This window comes from Lingula anatina, chromosome 2 (assembly GCF_051362555.1).
Source record: "Lingula anatina isolate TDL-2025a chromosome 2, LinAna3.0, whole genome shotgun sequence".
NCBI classification, from domain to species: domain Eukaryota; kingdom Metazoa; phylum Brachiopoda; class Lingulata; order Lingulida; family Lingulidae; genus Lingula; species Lingula anatina.
This window is the reverse complement of record NC_141768.1, coordinates 2202374-2223684: the sequence shown is the minus strand read 5'-3', so window position 1 is coordinate 2223684 and position 21311 is coordinate 2202374. Positions and strand designations below refer to the sequence as shown.

Sequence of the window (21311 nt, the reverse complement as noted above, 5' to 3'; positions counted from 1 at the left end):
GGGATGAAGTTACGCCCCATACCAATTGCTATTTCTTGATAAAAGCTTTGAGTTCCTTATACTTTACATTGCAACGAAAAATACAGGCGCCAATATTTTATTGTTTTTTTTTAATTAGCACAAAGATAGACACATTATTGAATAATTAGATTCAAGAAAAACTAATTTTCGGTATCTGGAGTATAATAAAGGCGTACAATACCCATAAAGCATTTAATATATAATTTAGCCATGAACTCTTAAGTTTCAAATGAACTTATTACTTTGCTCTGATACTGTACTATACTAAGGCCACACTGATTTTATTTTCTGAATAACATCCTCTGGAGACCTGAAAACTAACGTGAGAGGACAAAAAATAAATATATGAATTAAACAGCAAAAACATAGTAATTTAGTACATAGTAAAAATGCAAACAGAGCTTTTTGGATCTTTTAATGTTACAATTGACTGCTATGTTCAGACACTATCGAAAAAAACGAATCTTTGATACAAAGTCTTATCTAAACAAAACGGTAGGCAGCACTATCCAACGTATGAACATTTTGGTTAAGGTAGATTCGATATCCCGAGTGATAAAGATAGTAGTTGGACATCGTAGAAGCTTCCAGAGCAAACCATCCGGCGTGTAAAATGTCCTGCCTGATGATAAAGGTCGCCTCCTCATCAAAATTTGAACTTCCTTGTGCTGGCGCTGGACGGTATTCAAGATTGGTATAGGCCGAGTTAGAGATCTTGTACCGAAAGAACCAATGAGGCTTGTCAGCAGATTCGATGGACACCGTTCCCGCCACTCCGGTTAGACCGGGACTCCAAATGTTGAAGGTTTTGGTGTCACCGTTGATAATGTGGCAGTAGTTGGTATTGCTGTCGTACGTCATGAAGTAAGTCTGAAGGTTATAGGACTGCATTTTCACACCCTTCTGAAGGTAAGTGCATGTAGGAGCTGGAACTGTAAAAATACAGTTACAAAAAAGCCAACTTCAATTGAAGTCAAAACAATCAAGTTTTCCTTTCACCTCAAGAAAATCATTTTTTCTGATACTGTCATTTTCCCTAAACGAGCCCTAACATCAATCGTTACAATTTATACTGTCGAATATTTAAACCGATTTCAAAGTCAACTCTTAAATATTTTATTAAACATATCTTATTCAACAGTGACCAAGTAGTAGACCCTGAACAATTCCCTTCAATCTTGTTTTCCTGCCTTTCCATAGCAGCTGAGATCAAATATTGAAAAAGTAAAGGTGTTCAAGATTCAAAAGCCAGCACCTACGTCGACATTTGTTACCGATAAAACGAAAATATTTCAACAGCTTTAGGGCTATATTTCACCCATGTACTTACGGATTTTAAAAGCAGCATTGTTTTTGTAGCCATCAGTATCTTGAAAAGAGCTCACAGACAAATGAAAGTGCCCATGAGAAATATATTTCTCTGGATTATACGCTGCCTCAAACGCCAAATATCCGGCAAACCAGGTGCCATATCGAATTTTGAAGGTAGCATCCTCGTAGAAAGTTTCTGGACTGTAAGATTCTGGATCGGTTCCCCAGAGATGTACGGCATTGGTGTCTGCGCGGTACCGGAAGAAGTGACCCGGTTTATCGTTGGACTCGATGGAAACAGTTCCTTCCTCTCCCGTCAATCCAGGTCGAAGGATTCGGAAGGTCTTTCTGTCGTCCTCAAGAATTTTAGCTCTGTCAGAATCAGAGCTGTCATATGTAAAATAGTACGTCGGGTAGTTTTTGGACTGCAACTGGATACAGGTGTATGGATATGCTGAAAAAAGAAAGGAAACCCCCATATTTAACAAATAGTCGTAAAAAGAAGTCGCAAAAGATTGTGGAAATGAGCATAGATTATGTGAATTACGTTTCTCCCGCTAAACAAGCCCCTTACGTTGGAAGCATCATAGAGCAGTTACAATTGGAATGACTTACTTGCTTCAGTGAGTGCACAACTTTGGACGCCTTTATCAAACCCGTTCGTCTGAAAATGAAACAAAACTTTCTCAGAACACATTTTCAATATGTGCTCGAAAACTCTCGAAAACTCAAGATTCTTTAACGGCTTTTATATACAGGGTTGCTCAATATGGTTGTCATACCCTCAAAGATTTATCCATTTCGATGAGAGAAATTTGTATATACCAGCTACATAAAAGATTACTTTGTTTTGTTACGGCTAGAAGATATTATGAAGATTTATGTAGCAGGATTTACCTTTTCGTAGTATGCAAAGCCCCTTTTAGTTTCCAAATTGTTTCCTCTTTTGTCCACTATTTTCGAATTCAACTCGCAAAGTCGAGTCTTGTTTTCTGACACATCTTCAAAGTTGAAGGACAAGCATGCCGGATCATCAAGGCATTTCAAGTAGCACTGGAGTCTGTTATCAACGTTGTGTGTGCTGAGAACGGAATACGCCAGTCGTACATCTTTATCGCAGTTAGAGGGACGCTGTAAAAAACTTGGTGTTCCTTGTCCTGTGGTAACCAAAATGGTCAAGATTGTAAGAAAAAATGAACCCGTCATGATTTACGGTTTTTAGTCCTAGAGGTTTATGGTTCTCGTTCTTTATGTTGGAACGAAGTGGATCATAAACTCTTTTGATAGCCTTTAAGTAATTACCGGGCTCTATTTTAGGGCTCATTCCCAATGAAATGTAGATCGATCCAAGTCCACGGGAACTCTTGCTGAATGAGATTAACACGCATCCTTCTGGCGTTGAGCAAAATGTAGAAAACCTGGTGGTAATACGAGTAAGTTGGAAACAAGAGGAGCCGTGTTTATCTATCAATCTAATTGCATTCAGCGAGAATCTAGTTTGGTTCGATCTACGTAAAACGAAAGTTTCACTGGGAATGAACCCTTGGTTACTAATGAAAATTGATCCTAGTTTCCTTTTGCGTTATTATCTACTAATGGTAAAATGCTTTCTATCGCTTTTGCAGTTTGAATAGCTTTTCATATACTGATTTTAGACCAAGTTTTCTCTAATTTCTTTATTATATTTTATTTACTATCGGTGAGGCCTGTTTGTTTTTTCGACCCCATAAGAGCTTACCGGAAATTGAGGTAGCTCCTCTGTAAAGTGCTTGCTGGCTTTTAGATGTAGGTTGTTACACTGTCCAAGATGAAGCAAACAATGAAGAACAAAGGACAAATAAAATAGCAAATGGCTTGAATATTGTATTATATGGGTTGAATTATTGAGCAGCCAAATGCAAATGATATAGTGTAAACTGCAATATTTTAGAATTGCCAATGCTTATACCGACGACTTTAAAAATTATGCCAGGATTGATACGTGGTGCGCCGAGCGAACGAAAAAAGAAAGATAAGTGAGAGAGCATTCATAACCAGTCGATCCCCGGACTAACTAGCCCGTGAGTCAAATATGGCCATTTCAAACTTGTCAAGTCATCACTTAATAAACATTGACTAGATTTCTAGTGGAGATTATGTGGCAAGCTTTCAGCCAAGCTTACGAGTGGGTGGGTCCTATTTGATCTGTGGTCTTAGGCTTCTTTGGCCGCATTCAGTACAGCGGACTAACTAGTCCTTGGATCTAATATGGCGACCCACTTAAAAGCTGCTGTCTAATCTCCTAACAGACACTGAATACATTATCCTCGGGATTTCCCACAAAGCATTCAATTGGGTCAGCCAAATTTGATCTGCGAACTAGTTAGTCTGCTGTTGTCAATGCGGCCTTACAGAAGTAGTTTATACCGAATCTCCGCACTTAGATCTATATAACTGTTGAACTCTTTAAGACATATGTTTTATCCATTGATCACATGGTTAGTGGCCAATCTTTTTCTTTACGGTGCCAGTTTGCATTGTGCTGAAGGTATAAATATGTAGAGAATCAGTGCTTCTCTTTTACAGATTTTGATATTACTTTTGTAATTTCTTAGATTTTTTCTTTTATTTGTACGTAGACTGAAACATGTGCTCATTCACACTCCATTGCACCCATTCCGTGTTTTTTTATTATAGCCGAAATACAAAAGAAAATATTATAAATGACAGGGGCATTGTCCACTGTTAAGCAATTTTATATAGACATAAAATCAGTTGTACACGTGATTATCAGGATCAAAACACACACACACACACACACACACAGACACACACACACACACACACACACACACACACTGTGCGGATGGTCCTGTTCTACACATATTTAGATCTTCACACATTTTCTATTCAAATAATATTCTGGAATTTGGAGGAAATATATCTATAAGAAAACGTGGTATTCGTCCATGTTTGAGTTGACGACGATGCGACTCCTTGGCGGAGATTTCAGCTGAGTTGCTAAAAAAAAGTAGAATGTCCTTTTCCGAAAAAATGCAATACAATAAATAGTGTCTGGTTATTTTAACATATTTTTGTAAGGAGGACTGTGGTGTCTGCGTAAGGTGGCTAACAATTGCAAGTTTATATTGAATTATTATGCGAAAATGGGCGTTTTTACTGGAGTCAGCATTCATACATATAAAAGAATACTCATACCAAAGGAAAGATGTTTTTCACTCTGCAAGCACGTCAGGTTTCAATTTTACTTTTATCGAGGGGACGGCTTCTGTGACAACAGTATTTACAAGGATGTGAAATTTGTACAAAAATTACTTTCACAGGTATTCACTAAAATGTTAAAGACTACTCAAATTTTCATCGATTAAAATAGAAGAATTTCTTGGAGACCAATGTCGTCCGTCAGTTAGTCTGCAACGACTAAGGAAAATTACACATATCTCATAATAATATAATAATATTTATTTATAGTCTAAAATCCAACATGTGTTCAGTAGACTTTACAAAAATTATAAAATTCAAATTAAAAGAAAAATATTGCTAATGGTTATAAGATGAATGGATATATAAAATGGATAAAAAAGGGGAAATTTAAAACTATGACTAAGAACAGTTTTTCTTAAGAAGTGTTTTTTTTTAAAGAATTTAAAGATAATATTGTTTAAAAAGGTGGGTTTTTAGTTCCTTTTTAAAATGTCCAGGGTCCACAATTTGTCTAAGACTGATGGGTAAAATATTCCATTCTTTTGGTGCTGCAAATTTAAAAGCTTTATCACCGTATGATACTAATCTTGCCTTATAAACCTTAAGAAGAAGGTGATCACCTGATCTGAGATTTCTTGATGGCACGTAGTGTGAAACAAGCTCATTTAAATAAGAAGGTGCAAGTTTATAAAATGCTGCATGTGCAAATGTTAAAAGTTTGAATAAAATGCGTGCTCGGACAGGGAGCCAGTGCAACATCATTAAAACAGGAGTAATGTGGTTGTCTTTTGGAATGCGGGTTAGTAGGCGAGCAGATATATTCTGTACACGCTGTAGCCGTTTGATTTGTTCCTCTGAAGATCCATAAAGAAGGGAGTTGCAGAAATCAAGTCTCGATGTAACCAGGGCATGTATAACTGTTGCTGTAGAAGAGTCGGTTAAATGTTTTCGTAAGGAACCAACGTTTCTAATATTGAACATACATGTTTTGGATACGTTGGAAATTTGCCTGTTCATGGACAATGTACTGTCAAAATAAACTCCCAGATTTTTGGCGTGAGATGAGACTTGTACCACGCTGGCACCTATTGACATGCTAAGACTGCGGGCAATGTTCTTATTGTGTGGTTGAGATATTACTAGGAATTCAGTTTTCTCATCGTTGATCTTGAGTTTGTTTCTGATCATCCACCCCCTTATATCAGAAATACAGTTGGCTATTTTAGTAATTGATGATTCAGGGTTTCTAATATTGCAGGATGTGTAAAGCTGAGTGTCATCAGCATAAATGTGATAACCAATCTCATGAAAACGAAGGATTGCACCAAGCGGTAAAGTATAAATACAAAATATGAGTGGTCCTTACACACTGCCTTGTGGAACACCAAAGACAAGTTGAGCTAATTCAGAGAGAACTCCGTCCACGAATACTTGTTGTGATCTGCCTGTGAGGTAAGAACGGAAAAGATTAAGTGCTGTATCTTTTATCCCAACAGTTTCTTCCAAAAATGACAGCAGTACCTGATGATCAACAGTATCAAATGCGGCCGATAGGGCCAAGAGAACAAGTAACACAGCGGAGTGACTGTCGACCGCACATAGCAAATCATTTTTAATTCTAAGGAGTGCTGACTCGGTGCTATGATTCACCTTGTATGCCCACTGCATTTTCTCAACCAAGTTATTTGCATCTAAGTGATTGAACAATCTTGTGGCGATCACACGCTCTACCACTTTAGACAGAAATGACAAGTTAGATACAGGTCGATAATTTTGCAAGAGTTCTGCATTTAGGTTAGGCTTTTTCAGTAGTGGACGGATAATTGCAGACTTAAACAATTCAGGAAAATTCCCGGTTTTAAAGCAAATGTTTACAATGTGAGTTATGAGACCAATGATTGCAGGGAGAATCTGGGAGAGCAGAGTTGTCGGCATAGGGTCAAGGAGGCATGATGTCTTCTTAGATCTAGAAATGATCTATCGAAACTATATACAGTATTACGCTCTGTCGGGTGTGTTCACATCTTGCAGAAAGGTACCGTGCAAGAAGGCAAGATTACCATCCAAAAAATCTCCTTACTTTCTATAGACCGGCCCGGCTCGTTTATAGACCGGATTTGATCCGTTCATAGACCGGATTAGTATGTACATTACCTTCTTATAGTACATGTAGTTAAATGTATACAAAGCCCTTAGGGTCTCTTTATGATAAAGATATCTGCAATGATGTGTCGATGTCGAAGAACGGAGCAAAACGGTACGCAGCATCATCAGTTGTTTGGGCATTTTCATTTAAGTATATACGATAATTCGTATGGCGAAGGTAGTAGTTGGACATCGTAGAAGCTTCCAGAGCAAACCATCCGGTGTGTAGAATATCCTGCCTGATGATAAATGTCGCCTCCTCATCAAAATTCGAAATGCCTTGTGCTGGCGCTGGACGGTACTCAAGATTGGTATAGGCCGAGTTAGAGATCTTGTACCGAAAGAACCAATGAGGCTTGTCAACAGATTCGATGGACACCGTTCCCGCCACTCCGGTAAGACCGGGACTCCAAATGTTGAAGGTTTTGGTGTCACCGTTGATAAGGTAGACGAAGTTGTTGCCGTCGTAAGACATGAAGTGAGTCTGAAGGTTATAGGACTGGATATTGACGCCCTTGTGAAGATAGGTTGGAGCTGGAACTGCAAAAACATATTTCTAAACACCAACTTGGATTAAAGTCAAATCAATCAAGTTTTATTTTTCTTCAGTTTCTGCCCTTTTCCTCACATGAACCCTTACATCAATCGATTCTGCCGCAAAAAGAAGTATGCGAATTTCGAAATCATCATTTCTTCCATTTCTTTGTGAAGAGTTATCAAATAGTCAGCATTTTTAGGACTTAATTTCATTCACGTGTTAATAGACCGAATAGAATGTACTTACGGATTTTAAAAGCAGCATTGCTTTTGTAGACATCAGTATCTTGAAAAGAGCTCACGGCCAAAAGGTAGCTGCCCTGAGAAATATATTTCCCTGGATTATACGCTGCCTCAAACGCCAAATACCCGGTAAACCAAGTTCCGTATCGAATTTTGAAGGTAGCGTCCTCGTAGAAAGTTTCTGGACTGTAAGATTCTGGATCGGTTCCCCAGAGATCTACGGAGTTGGTGTCTGCACGATACCGGAAGAAGTGACCCGGTTTATCGTTGGACTCGATGGAAACAGTTCCTTCCTCTCCCGTCAACCCAGGTCGTAGGAGTCTGAAAGTCTTTCTGTCGTCCAGAAGGATTTTAGCTCTGTCAGAAGCGCTGGTATCGTATGAAAAGTAATATGTCGGAAAGTTCCTAGACTGGAGTTGTATATCTGTGTATACATATGCTGGAAGATTAAAACAGGTCGTTATTTGGGTTATAGCTTATTACGTGGTGTCTTATTATATTTTATTTTGCTGTATGCAATTGTACATTACAAGGCAAAGTCGTCCAGAAGGATTTTAGCTCCGTCAAATCAGAGCTGTCATATGTCAAATAGTACGTAGGGTAGTTTTTAGACAGTAACTGTATTCTGGTGTACACATATGCTGAAAGATAAAAACAGAAAAAGCAAAAAGACAGTCGAAATAAGCAGTCGCGAAGAGAGTTACGAAATGAGCATTGAAAGTTTTAATAGCGTTTTCTCCCTCTATCAAAAAGCAGTCGGAAGCATCACAATTGAGTGATATTTAAAATGACTTACTTGTTTCAAGATGTATACATCTTTGGATGCCATTATCAAAACCATTCGTCTGGAAATAAGACAGAAAACTTTCAAAGAACTCGTTTTCAGAATGCAGACGAAACCCCCCAATTCAAATGTTTTCTTTTATAAATCTAGAAAAGAAAATCATGCACCAGCCCCAAAATGTATTACTTTGTTTTTATAAGACGAGTAGAAAATGTTCATGTAACACAAATTACCTTTTCGTAGTATGCAAAGCCCTTTTCTGTTTTCAAATTGTTTCCTCTTTTGTCCACTATTTTCGAATTCAACTCGCATACTCGAGTCTTGTTTTCTGACACATCTTCAAAGTTGAAGGACAAGCATACCGGCTCATCAAGGCATTTCAAGTAGCACTGGAGTCTGTTATAAACGCCGTGTGTGCTGAGAACGGAATACGCCAGTCGTACATCTTTATCGCAGTTAGAGGGACGCTGTAAAAAACTTGGTGTTCCTTGCCCCGTGGTAACCAAAATGGTCAGGATTGTAAGACAAAATAATCCCGGCATGATTCACGGTTTTTGGTCCTCAAGGTTTATGGTTCTCGGTCTTTATGTTGAAACTTAGCCGCTCGTCAACTATTTTATATCATTTCAGTATCACTCAAATAGAATTATATCAATGCAAATACCTAGGTACAATGAAATAATGAAACTTGATCGTTATTTTCCTTTTCACTGAAAGTTCAATATTTTCCTTTGCATTTGCAGTTTGAATAGCAACTTTTCAAAACTGATTATTAAACAAGTTTTCTCCCATTCTTCATTGTTATATATTTACTATTGGTTGTTTGTTCCTGAAACTGATTACTGGGATTACTGGAAACAGATGTATCTCTTCTGCAACTTAGCCGCTGACTTTCAACAATAGCTTGCCGGGCAGAAAACGTTCAAGCAAACAGAGTGAAACAAAAGACGAAAAAATGAACAAATAGCAGGAACATTGTATCGATTAAAATAATTGGCAACATTTCTCATGTAAAACGATAATGTTAACTGTAAGAATTGAATTGTCAACGCTTTCACTGATCTTAAAATGTCCAAATAGAAACTTGGTGCGCTGGGCAATCGAAAAAGGAAAGAGAACTATCGAATCCCTGCACTTAGAGCTTTATAACTGCCGAACTAATTCAACTTTTTGTGTTATGATTTTACTTTTACCAACTTGCTATAACTGATGGTTTGTAGTTTTAAGGACCATTTTAAGTAATGTCTAAATTTAGATTAACTTTAAATTTGGCAAAAATTGCTGCATGTTATTTCATTGTGCAAATTAAATGAATAAATGAACAATTTATCTTCATTATCAAAACAGTTATTTATGGTTCCATAGAAAAGTATTAACTGATAGCATTCACATACTTTGGAACAAAAAAGTAATAAAATAGCTCTGGGATTTCAAGTAATCAACGGGAACGCGTTCCTCGCCAGACATGCCCTTTGTATTTGGTAGGGGGGGGGAGAGCGATATAGTGCACATCCCTGTCTATGTAAGGTAAACGCAAGTCAAGCATGGTTTATAGCAAAAAAAAGTTATATTTAGAACCCCAGAACATGACCCCATAGCAGTATACGTTTATGTGTAAGTCACCGCGGAGCCCCGGATGATCAAATAGAGACTTCTACCCTTCTCACTGAAAAATCCATATTTATTTCCCATCATAATCGATAGTCCTATCCTCTCGCACAACTCCAGTCCCCAAACATGGTCTTACATCGTTGAAGGGAACAAAAGAATGACATCGATCTCTTTGCTTCATTGCAGCACTTGAGACACTAGGTCAATAAAACGTGATGTTCCTACAATAAAACGTGATGTTCCTACCGGAGTACGGCAGGGTAGGCTTTTCCTAGATTTATTTATAGGTATCTTAACAACATAAAATGATACGATTGCGTTTAAATGGCAAGACTGCTGGCTCTGATAAAGCAAACATGTAAAGAATGTTGAAAATACTATATGAGAAAGGATATCACCCAAGGTCAGAAAACCGTCGGTGTCCTTTCTGTACACTATAAGAAAAATGCTAATAATGCTAATAAGAAAAATATAACCAGGAAATATAAAAAATTATGTCATGCAACGATCATCCAAAATTTCTCAAAAGTAATGATGATAAAAAAATTTTCATTTGCTCCATCTCTGCAAATGTGGTGAAATTCCTCTTCAAAATATGAATTGCAGCGACTGCGCGGAGGCGGGGAGACCATTAGTAATCAGCAGCATCCGTTTTGAAGCGTGCTCGGCCATATTTAGTCCGCGGACCAGTTAGTACTCGGATCATCTATTCTGAATGGGACCATAAAGGTCTACAAACTGCTTAGTGAAATAACGAAAGAAAGAAAAATGCGATTGCAAATTGTGCTGTGATCCATTTAATGCAGTTTTATGGTTACAATTAATGAATTAAATAAATTAAAAGACTACATAATGTGAAATAATATTCTGTAACAATGTGGAAATAGTTTTCATTTATCGAGTTGCTTAAAATTACTTTAACGAAAACAAATATACAATACAATACAGTGTCTCGTTTTTATACACGTATTAACAAAACATCCATAAATGCATGTACATGTATATAATGGATATAAGGTAGGACTGTTGTGCTGTATCCACTAAAGGTCTCTGACAGACAGTTGCTTTCGATCAACAAGCTCCGATTTCATTTTCCGAGCGAAAATTGGCGCCTTCACCGGCGTCGGCATTAACATTAAAGAATAGTTAAACTATACGAAATGTTTTTTTTTCTAAACACATGTCAATTAAGAAAAGATGTTTTGTGCGTCACATCCCTTGTCAGTCGATGGAGGCTTTCGATCGGTTAATTTCGATTTCACTTTTACAGAGGGGAACTGGCGGCTTCTGTGATATCAACATTTACAAGAACGAGAATTTTTTACAAAAGTTACTTTCACATGTATTTACATTTTAGTTTTACATTACAGTTTTCGATCCATTAAAACTAGACGGTTTCCGGGGGACCAAGGCCATCCGTTAATCTGCAATACTGCTCAGAATAAGATAATTTTATAAACGACAAAGGAAAATTTTAAATATTCATTGGTATAAAGTAAAGCACGGGTATGCGGCATGCAGCAATTAAAAGATAATGTTTTTAGCAAAACGAGCAGGGAAAGAGTCGGTTTCCTTTAAAAGATCACCCTAAATCTCTTTCTAAAGGCCGGATGGGCCCGTTCATTCATTACCTTCTTGTAAAATGTATGTAGAGCGTTTACGATCTCTTTACGTAACAGTTAACTGCAATGTTGGGCCCTTGTCTCAGAACGTATAGCTATAGCTTTGAAACACAGCCGTGGCTAAACAAAACGGAAGGCAGCATCAGGACTTGTTTGAATATGTTGGTGTAGGTACATGCGATATCCAGTGTGGCGAAGGTAGTAGTTGGGCATCGTAGAAGCTTCCAGAGCAAACCATCCGGTGTATAAAATATCCTGCCTGATGATAAAGGTCGCCTCCTCATCAAAATTCGAACTGCCTTGTGCTGGGGATGGTCGGTATTCAAGATTGGTATAGGCCGAGTTAGAGATCTTGTACCGAAAGAACCAATGAGGCTTGTCAACAGATTCGATGGACACCGTTCCCGCCACTCCAGTTAGACCGGGACTCCAAATGTTGAAGGTTTTGGAATCACCGTTGATAATATGGCAGTAGTTGGTATTGCTGTCGTAGGTCATGAAGTAAGACTGAAAGTTATAGGACTGAATTTTCACACCCTTCTGAAGATAAGTTGGAGCTGGAACTGTCAAAAAAAAAATAAATAAATAAAATAAAATAAAATAAAATAAAATAAATAAATAAATAACATCTTAAAGCATGGATAGAAGTCAAAGCAAGCAACTTCAGACCCTCCAGGTACACCCAAATATAACATTTTCTTCAAATCCTGTCATTTTTACTCGAATGAACCTTTACGTCAGTCTGTTCTGACGCATGTACATGTATACGAGTTTCAAGATCATCATTTTTTTCAGTTCCTTATTAAACAGTTACCAAGATAGACCACTCTATACACCAACACAATTTGCTTCAATCTTGCTTTAATTCCCTAGAGGCTAACATCAAATTGTGCAAGAATAGGAAAGATGTTCAAGATGCTAAAACCAGCACCTATGTCGACATTGCGCCAGTTTGTTGCTGATAAAACGAAATAACGAAAACAAAATACAGATTTAGGGCTTAATTTTGTTTACGTGTCATCAGAATATACTTACGGATTTTAAAAGAAACGCTGTTTTTGTAGACATCAGTATCTTGAAAAGAACTCACAGACAAAAGGTGGCTGCCGTGAGAAATATATTTCCCTGGATTATACGCTGCCTCAAACGCCAAATACCCGTTAAACCAGGTGCCATATCGAATTTTGAAGGTAGCGTCCTCGTAGAAAGTTTCTGGACTGTAAGATTCTGGATCGGTTCCCCAGAGATCTACGGCGTTGGTGTCTGCGCGGTACCGAAAGAAGTGACCCGGTTTATCGTTGGACTCGATGGAAACAGTTCCTTCCTCTCCCGTCAATCCAGGTCGTAGAATTCTGAAAGTCTTTCTGTCGTCCAGAAGGATTTTAGCTCTGTCAGAAGCGCTGGTGTCGTATGAAAAGTAATATGTCGGGAAGTTCCTAGACTGGAGATGTATATCTGTGTATACATATGCTGGAAGATTGAAACAGGTCGTTATTTGGGCTATATAATATGGCATCATATTATATTTTATTTGGATTTGTGCAATTGTATACTATAAGACACAGACATTAAGATCTTAAAATTTATTCATGTCAGAATCAGAACTGTCATCTGTAAAATAGCATGTCGGGAATTTTTTAACTGCAACTAGATACTGGTATGTTCATGTGCTGAAAGATGAAAGAAAACCTCCATATTTAATAGAATAATATAAGCAGCCGCAAAGAGAGATTGAAAAGATCGTTTGAATACCGTTTTCTCTCTATATGTATATAAAAAAAGATGTCCTTTATGTTGGAGCATTATAAAGCATGGTCATGATTAAAGTGACTTACTTGTTTCAGTTAGTGTACAGCTTTGGATACCATTATCAAACCCACTCGTCTGAAAATAAAACAAAGAAAACTTTCTAAGAACACTACTTCATTTCATCATAAATTCAGAAAAGCAAAACATGTACTAGCTATCTGAAATATCATACTGTTTGTTGCGACTAGAAGATAATGTTTTATGTAGCAGATATTAAAAATTACCTTTTCGTAGTAAGCAAAGCCCTTTTTTGTTTTCAAATTGTTTCCTCTTTTGTCCACTATTTTCGAATTCAACTCGCAAACTCGAGTCTTGTTCTCTGACACATCTTCAAAGTTGAAGGAGAGGCATGCCGGCTCATCAAGGCATTTCAAGTAGCACTGGAGTCTGTTATAAACGTCGTGTGTGCTGAGAACAGAATACGCCAGTCGTACATCTTTATCGCAGTTAGAGGGACGCTGTAAAAAACTTGGTGTTCCTTGTCCTGTGGTAACAGAAATGATCAAGATTGTAAGACAAAATAATCCCGTCATGATTCACGGTTTTTGGTCCTCGAGGTTTACGGGTCTTGGTCTTTATGTTGAAACTTACTCGTTCTTCAACACTATTTATAGCCTTTACATAATTATCAGTCTATATTAATTCAAATGAATTTATTTTTATCACAATTACTTTGTTAAAAAAAAAAGAAAATTGATCTTAATTTCCATTTAGGTTATTATCCACTAATGGAAAAATGTTTTCCTCCTTTGCTTTTGCAGTTTGAATAGCGTTTCTTGTACTGATATGAGAGCAAGTTTTTTCCCCATTTCTTTGTCATAGTTAATGTACCATCTGTTATTTGTTTTTCAAGCCTACTAGAGCTTACTGGAAATTGAGGAAGTTCCTCCATAAACTGCTTGCTGGCTTTTAGAAATATGCCGTTCGACTGTCTAAGATGAAGCAAACAATGGAAAACAAAGTGCAACTAAAATTAACAATTGGCACGAATACTGTATCGACTAAATCATTGAGCAACTTTTCTCATGCTAATGATAATGTTAACTGTCAACACTTTCTTTCTCAAGATTTTCAAATCTCAGAATGGGAACATGGTGCGCTGGCGATAGAAATAAGGAAAGAGAATATCGAACCCCTGCACTTACACTTGTACGACTGCAAAACTCCTCTAATTTTGTGTGTTATGACCTTACATTTTCAACTTGCTTTTACTGATGGGTTGCATTTATTTATTTATACGTCTACACGTATTTGAATACAAAACTTGATTATACAAAATAAATATACGTTACAAGGATTAGGACAGTTAATGTCTAATTATAAACAGCCGTGAATTTACCTACAGTGTACGTAAATCCGTGTCAAATTAACAATTATAGCACTTTGCCATGTATTTGTTAATTAAAAACTTATCAGAACATGAATTCTCATGTGGTTTGTAGATGTGCTTCTAGAGTCCATCTTGGACACACACACACACACGCACACACACACACACAAAAAAAAGGAGGTCAATTTCTTGTTTGTCCTAAATTCACGTGAGATTTCGCGGGATTTGCGGGGAAATGGGGTCAGAAATAATGGCAATCAAATAGCTGATTGAATTCATCCACACATATGTAGATCTAGGCCATATGGCATGATGTCGCACAGCGCTGCCAGCCTCGTTTTTTAAGGCTATATCGGATGGGTTTTGATTGTGACGTCATTTCCTCTAATCCCCAGTACCACGCAACGATTCATTGTGACGTCATTGCTTTCATAGAAACCGCACTGTCGAAATGTAGATATGCGCGTATTCAAAATGTTGCGAATAATAATGCAAAAAATATGCCTTCCTGGCTAAGAAGAGCCTGGAGAAGTGTCAGTTGTTGTTCTTCGGGTTCGACCCGAGTTATAGAGTTCAGGAGACCAGACTCCGTAACCGAGAACAATGAAAAACTGACACAGTAAGTATTGCTTTCCTTTGCTCTTACTAGAGACTCCATATTCACATATTACGTTGTCTCATTACTCTCAATGCCTACGAATTATGAAAAGTTGTGTATTACATAAATATAACAAACCACAGCTAGCGTCAATTCAATGATCATCTAGTCTCACTTAAGTGAAAGAAAATGAAAAGTTATACAAAAACTTCCTTCAATCAGCGGCCTGTTTCTCTCTTATAATGGAGAGGTTTAAATTTCTTTAACAAATAATCTTAGTTAGAAATAATGAGTAGGGATCGCATGTATAGTATGTTAAGGTATTATTGTGTTACTTGGCACTTGGCTTGTGGGCAGGGACTTTGTTTTTTTTTTTTTTTTTTTTTTTTTTTTTGTTATTTAAACAATGGGTTTATATGATATCCCTTTCTGCACAAATTAAATGGTAAAGTAAGTTTTTTTTAAAAAAAGATATAAGCCAAGCATGCAGATTTTAAAAAATAATTTACAACATCTTTTCTGCCCATTTTTTGCATCATCTGTCTCTGTAAATAAAAAGTTACATTCCATTGGAAGCTAAACCTATCATGCATACCAGAACTTATTCACTTGCTTTGTCAGATATGTTTTTTTAACGAAGACTGGATGATCAAAACGACGTCAGCTACCTGGCGTCACCTATAAAAAGAGTTCAAAAGCACAAACAATATAAGTTATTTTATACCTACAACTAATATAAACTATTCAAGGCCTAATTAGGATTGCTGCATACTGGCGCTTTTAACTTTTTAAAAAAATATTCTCATTTACTGTTAAATAATAACTGTGTAAGAATAGACCTAGTAAAAATTGCTAGACGTTGGCGTTTTCGACTTTTCGAAAATTGGTTTTATTTATTGTTATAGAGTAGCTGTGGTTGATCCTTTGCCCGCAGTCGTCCCAGGTCTAGTACTATCCCCAGAACCTAGGACCCAGCAAAGTGAGACCCCAGAGGGTGAGGCTATCCCTCCACCGCCTCCCTCTAGAACACCTGAAACACCGGGAAATGCGTTCCCTACACAAACCATAGACACCACCAGCGAGACTGTAGCGAGCGCAAATCTGCCCAGAGAGACCGAGAAAGCAGTTTCCCTTGGAACAAGTGGCAGTCCCGATGAAGTAGTCACCTTGTCTGTGTCCTTTACAGAAACCAAGGCAGATGACGCTGGATCTTACATTGGACTAGATGACACTTTTATGGCTGACGGGATGAGCGAGATAACTACAGCTTTTCACGGTACCTCAGATATGTCACTGCCCGCATTCATTGGACAGGAAGACATGAAGCAAATGGTGGAGGTACAGGTGCAAGCTGTTCACCAGACCACCTCAGGAGCCTGCACTGAGAGCAAATACAGCAGCTCACTTGAAGAAACTCCTGAGAAACCACAGCCAACAACCGTGATCTTTGTGTCACCTTACACCCCTGAGGAAGATGACACATTGCCGGCAGCTGTATCTAATGAAACACCAGGTCCCGTCAAAGTAGATGTGTCTGGTTCTTCATCTGAAGTCTCACTTTCATGTGCCACTCTCAGTGAACCTGGGTGCATGAGACAAAACAGCGGCGCAAGCGACGACATTATCCGTGAGGACCCGGCAGCCTACAGCTCTCCGAGCGACGTCTCTGTCCTGTCATACATCAGCGATACACCTAAGGCCCGTGCTTACATCAGCTCAAGTGCAACCTCCATCTTGGAGGTATGGGGCGAGGAGAAAGATGCACCATCTCCCCATTTAGCTGAACCTGGATCCAGCATGGATAAACACAACGGAGTGATTTTTGACGAAATCATTCCCTTCCGCTGCCCATCTGACGACTCTCTTGGACCAAATACCGACAACGCACGTAAATCAGGACAGGGAATTGACTCAGGTGGGAACACTGTCTTTGATATGGAAGTCATTCTTGACAAGGTTGTTCCCTTCCGCTGCCCATCTGACGACTCTCTTGGACCAAATACCGACAACGCACCTGCAGCAGGGCAGGAAATTGACTCAATTGAGCACACTGTCTTTGAAGGGGAAATAATTTTGGACGAAATTGTTCCCTTCCGCTGCCCATCTGACGACTCTCTTGGACCAAATTCCGATAACACACCTAAAGTAGGACAGGGAATTGACTCAAGTGGGAACATTGCCTTCGACGACAACGTCATTTTGGGCGAAATTGTTCCCTTCCGCTGTCCATCTGACGACTCTCTTGGACCAAACTCTGACAACACACCTAGAGCTGCGCAGGGGATTGACTCAAGTGGGAACACTGCCTCTGAAGGGAAAATCGTTTTTGACGAAATTGTTCCCTTCCGCTGTCCATCTGACGACTCTCTTGGACCAAATACTGATAACGCACCTGCAGCAGGACAGGGCATTGACTCAAGTGGGAAGACTATCTTTGAAGGAATCAGAAGCGAGCATCAGAATGAGAAAGAGTTCGCGCTCGGAACACCGATTGCATCAAAGTCGCTTGATTCAGCTAAACCTAGATCCAACATGGATAAATGTGACGAAAACGTTATTGACAAAAATGTTCCCTTCAAATATCCATTAAATGATTCTCCTGGACCAAATACCGACAACGCTGCTAAAGCAGGGCATGGGTATGACTCTAGTGGGAACACTTTCTTTGATATGGAAGTCACTCTTGACACAATTGTTCCCTTCCACTGCCCATCTGACGACTCTCTTGGACCAAATACCGACAACACGCCTAAAGTAGGACAGGGAATTGACTCAAGTGGGAACGCTACCTTCGAAGACAACGTCATTTTGGGCGAAATTGTTCCCTTCCGCCGCCCCTCAGATGACTCTCTTAGACCAAATTCCGACAACGCACCTAAAACAGGGCAGGGAATTGACTCAAGTGGGAATAATGTCTTTGAAGGAATCAGAAGCGAGTATCAGAATAAGAAAGAGGTCTCACTCGGAACACCGATTGCATCAAAGTTGCCTGATTCAGCTAAACCTAGATCCAACAAGGATAAACATGACGAAAGCGTTCCCTTCAAATATCCATTTGATGATTCTCCTCGACCAAATACCGACACGGCTGCTAAAGCAGGACACGAATTTGACTCAAGCGGGAACACTTTCTTTGAAGAAGTCATTTTTGACAAAAAATTTCTCTTCCATTGCCCGTCTGACGACTCTCTTACACAAAATACCGACAACGCACCCGCAGTAGGGCAAGAACTTGACTCAAGCTTTCAAATTGTTCCCATCCGCTGCCCATCTAATGATTCTATTGGACCAAGTATCGACAACGCACCTGCAGCAGGGCAAGGAATTGACTCAAGTGAGCACACTGTCTTTGAAGGCGATATAATTTTTGACGAAATTCTTCCCTTCCGCTGCCCATCTGACGACTCTCTTGGACCAAATACCGACAACACGCCTAAAGAAGGACAGGGAATTGACTCAAGTGGGCACGCTGTCTTTGAAAACAAAGTCATTTTGGGCGAAATTGTTCCCTTCCGCCGCCCCTCAGATGACTCTCTTAGACCAAATACCGACAACGCACCTAAAGCTGGGCAGGAAATTGACTCAAGTGGGAACACTTTCTTTGAAGAAATCAGAAGCGAGAATCACGGAACACCAATTGCATCAGTTGCACCATCTGCATCAAAGTCGCCTGCTCCAGTTGTGGCTGAGCAGGAAACAAACAGCGACGAAACTGATATCAGCATCAAAGAGGTTCTTGTCGCCTTCAGCTGTCCATCTGAAGACTCTCCTATGTCAGATATCAACAAAGCACCAAAACTAAGACCCGATATCAGCAGCAGTGACACCTCTATTGTAGAGGTAATCGGGGAAGTGGACACACACGTACATCAGGCCAATGAAACAAGAGTCGTGTCCATAATAGTACCTACTGTGCAACAGTCGCCTGATTCACTTGAAGCTGAACAAGGATCCGACAGCGACAAAAGTGAATTAAGTATCCCCGAGGATCTTGATTCCTTCAGCTGTTCATCTGATTCTCGTGGGTCGGATACCAATAAAGCACCAGCAGCAATACCCGACATAAGCCCAAGTGATACCTCTATTCCAGAGGAAATCGGGGAAATACAGGTGGACCAGAACAAAGCACCAAATATAAGACCCGATATTAGGACAAGTGACATCTCTATCCCAGAGGATATAGGGGAAGTACATGAACATCGGTACGCGGATACGGGCGACGGATCCAGGGTAAAACCCGCCTTATCCATGTTTCCAGATTCAGTTGCAGCTAAGGGTGGAAATTCTAGCGACAGAAGTGATTCAACCATCCCTGAAGACCTTGCTGCGTTCAGCTGCTTGTCTGAGATTTCTGTTTTATCCAGCAGCAATAAGACCTCAGTAACAAGACCAGACATCAGCACTAGTGAAACCTCCATCTCAGAGGAAATTTGTGGATCCTGTGAAAACGTCCAACATTATACGAAGACTGGTGTCGAGTCGCCTTTAACACCAGATGACTCGCACTTGGTTAATACTGTGAAAGCGGTGCCAGGGTCTGACAGCGACCTTAGTATTATTGAAGACATCGCTCCATACAGTTGTTTTTCTGAGACGTTCCTCTCGACTGACATCAAACCAGTTACTGAAACATCTATTTCAGAGGAAATACACTCCAGCGTCTCATCGGAATCTAACCAAATTGAAACTGTTCACCAAGAAGAGAACAACTTCCAAAATGGCCATGATAGAGCTACCAGCGTCATATCCCAACCTGGGGAAGAAATCGCCGTCGGAAACACAGCTTCCAGGGAAAACAGCACCCCAAAATCTGTTTGTGGAACAGACTCTGATTCAAGTGTTTCTGAAATAGCTTTATCGCCACCTTGTTCACAATCAATACTAAACCGTGGGGTTGTCCAATCTGAACATTTCAGGTAAGAGTCTTATTTCTTTTACATAACTATGGTTAATTGTTTATAGATGGAGAACGGCGTGATAATATTCTAATTAAACTTTTATCATTTTTTTTACTTAATCATGGTTTTATCTTTTAAAATTGGTGGTGAAATGACATGATATTTAGTATTTATAAGTTCAATGTGCAATACTAAAAGAGAGAATCAGTTGGGTTAAAGAAATTCGTTTTATATATCCAGATCGGGGGCCACAGCCCAGACTCCACCCACATTGGGCAACGCTCAGTATAGTCAAGATTCAGGACTTGGGAGCAACCCTGCCTCGGCCCGCCGCACTGACAAAGCCTCAAGTGGCTTCGTTTTACCTCGCGCGTACAAGACCACACAGCGTCTTCAGCAGCGCCTTACAGCCAGCAACAACCACGTGACAGTCAAACCTCGAGCTGTCACACCAGCCCCCACTGTTATAGAAAATAGGACATCACGACGGACAAATGAGGAAAAGGGCAATGAAACAAGGAAGGTGACCAAAGGTTCTCGGCCTACCGCCGCACATCATCGTCGCCGCCGTAAGAAACCAGCAACACCTGTACAAAACACAGCTAAGCGTGCTCGAGAAGCCTGGGGTGAAGAGGGCTATTTGTCCGATTTCGAGGACTAATACAAAGGCATCTCAATTTTACGATGCCTTCGGGTGGGGGGATGTATTTAATATTTTTATTGATTTTTAAGGAAATTAAAAACATCACATTAAGATGCAATTAAACGGTCAAATGATGAAAATATGATATATGAAAAATGTTTAATCTGAGAAAAAAGTCATCGTGAAAAAGTCATAGCGATAAATCAAAGCTCATATTATGAACATGTTGGGCATTGAAATGATGAGAGGATTTATATAGCTTTCATTCAAACGATCAAAATGCACTGTTTTATTTATAAAAAAATTCAACCCCAGCGATCAGCAGACAGGCTCTGCCACATGTTCATTTCAGTATGTTTCCCTCATAACCGGTGTTAAATAGACAAAAAAAAAAAAAAAAAAAAAAAAAAAAAAATCAATCATAAATAAGAGCTTTCTTAATTTTGGTTATATGTATTTAACAAAATGTTTATATATTATTTAGTACTTATATTATACACTCTTGCAAAAAAAAAAAAAAAAAAAAAAATGGAATATTTCAAATATGAGGTGAAA

The 21311-nt window shown here is 39.0% G+C and overlaps 4 protein-coding genes across 4 annotated transcripts; 1 reads left to right on the top strand and 3 right to left on the bottom strand.

Annotated features, from left to right (window-relative positions):
• Positions 1-285: 285 nt before the first annotated feature.
• On the bottom strand, positions 286-2684 carry LOC147763320 (uncharacterized). The gene is made up of 4 exons (XM_087007083.1): positions 2230-2684; positions 1948-1996; positions 1352-1786; positions 286-953 (listed from the first exon to the last, which is right to left on the bottom strand). Exons 1-4 carry the CDS (start codon positions 2536-2538, stop codon positions 505-507), a joined length of 1242 nt encoding a protein of 413 aa, XP_086863209.1. The 5' UTR covers positions 2539-2684; the 3' UTR covers positions 286-504.
• A 3303-nt stretch (positions 2685-5987) lies between these two features.
• On the bottom strand, positions 5988-8883 carry LOC147763319 (uncharacterized). Its single transcript, XM_087007254.1, has 4 exons — positions 8479-8883; positions 8258-8306; positions 7466-7900; positions 5988-7221 (listed from the first exon to the last, which is right to left on the bottom strand). The coding sequence occupies exons 1-4, from the start codon at positions 8785-8787 to the stop codon at positions 6740-6742; spliced, it is 1275 nt and encodes a 424-aa protein (XP_086863380.1). The 5' UTR covers positions 8788-8883; the 3' UTR covers positions 5988-6739.
• Positions 8884-10474: 1591 nt separating this feature from the next.
• LOC106154099 (uncharacterized) lies at positions 10475-13916 on the bottom strand. The gene is made up of 4 exons (XM_087003093.1): positions 13512-13916; positions 13314-13362; positions 12514-12948; positions 10475-12041 (listed from the first exon to the last, which is right to left on the bottom strand). The coding sequence occupies exons 1-4, from the start codon at positions 13818-13820 to the stop codon at positions 11599-11601; spliced, it is 1236 nt and encodes a 411-aa protein (XP_086859219.1). The 5' UTR covers positions 13821-13916; the 3' UTR covers positions 10475-11598.
• Positions 13917-14844: 928 nt separating this feature from the next.
• Positions 14845-21203, top strand: LOC147763318 (uncharacterized). The gene is made up of 3 exons (XM_087006682.1): positions 14845-15236; positions 16121-20131; positions 20354-21203. Exons 1-3 carry the CDS (start codon positions 14974-14976, stop codon positions 20772-20774), a joined length of 4695 nt encoding a protein of 1564 aa, XP_086862808.1. The 5' UTR covers positions 14845-14973; the 3' UTR covers positions 20775-21203.
• The last annotated feature ends 108 nt before the right edge of the window (positions 21204-21311 follow it).

Excerpts from the sequence above, each read along its gene's own strand:
- LOC147763320 (XM_087007083.1), bottom strand. The coding sequence starts at position 2,538 with ATGACGGGTTCATTTTTTCTTACAATCTTGACCATTTTGGTTACCACA. Across the intron at positions 1,997-2,229 it reads GCTTTGCATACTACGAAAAG|ACGAACGGGTTTGATAAAGG; the intron begins GTAAATCCTGCT and ends TTTCATTTTCAG. Across the intron at positions 1,787-1,947 it reads TTGTGCACTCACTGAAGCAA|CATATCCATACACCTGTATC; the intron begins GTAAGTCATTCC and ends TTCTTTTTTCAG.
- LOC147763319 (XM_087007254.1), bottom strand. The coding sequence starts at position 8,787 with ATGCCGGGATTATTTTGTCTTACAATCCTGACCATTTTGGTTACCACG. Across the intron at positions 7,901-8,257 it reads ATGTATACATCTTGAAACAA|CATATGTATACACAGATATA; the intron begins GTAAGTCATTTT and ends TTAATCTTCCAG. Across the intron at positions 7,222-7,465 it reads CAATGCTGCTTTTAAAATCC|TTCCAGCTCCAACCTATCTT; the intron begins GTAAGTACATTC and ends ATGTTTTTGCAG.
- LOC106154099 (XM_087003093.1), bottom strand. The coding sequence starts at position 13,820 with ATGACGGGATTATTTTGTCTTACAATCTTGATCATTTCTGTTACCACA. Across the intron at positions 13,363-13,511 it reads GCTTTGCTTACTACGAAAAG|ACGAGTGGGTTTGATAATGG; the intron begins GTAATTTTTAAT and ends TTTTATTTTCAG. Across the intron at positions 12,042-12,513 it reads CAGCGTTTCTTTTAAAATCC|TTCCAGCTCCAACTTATCTT; the intron begins GTAAGTATATTC and ends TTTTTTTGACAG.
- LOC147763318 (XM_087006682.1), top strand. The coding sequence starts at position 14,974 with ATGGGTTTTGATTGTGACGTCATTTCCTCTAATCCCCAGTACCACGCA. Across the intron at positions 15,237-16,120 it reads AACAATGAAAAACTGACACA|AGTAGCTGTGGTTGATCCTT; the intron begins GTAAGTATTGCT and ends TTATTGTTATAG. Across the intron at positions 20,132-20,353 it reads GTCCAATCTGAACATTTCAG|ATCGGGGGCCACAGCCCAGA; the intron begins GTAAGAGTCTTA and ends TTATATATCCAG.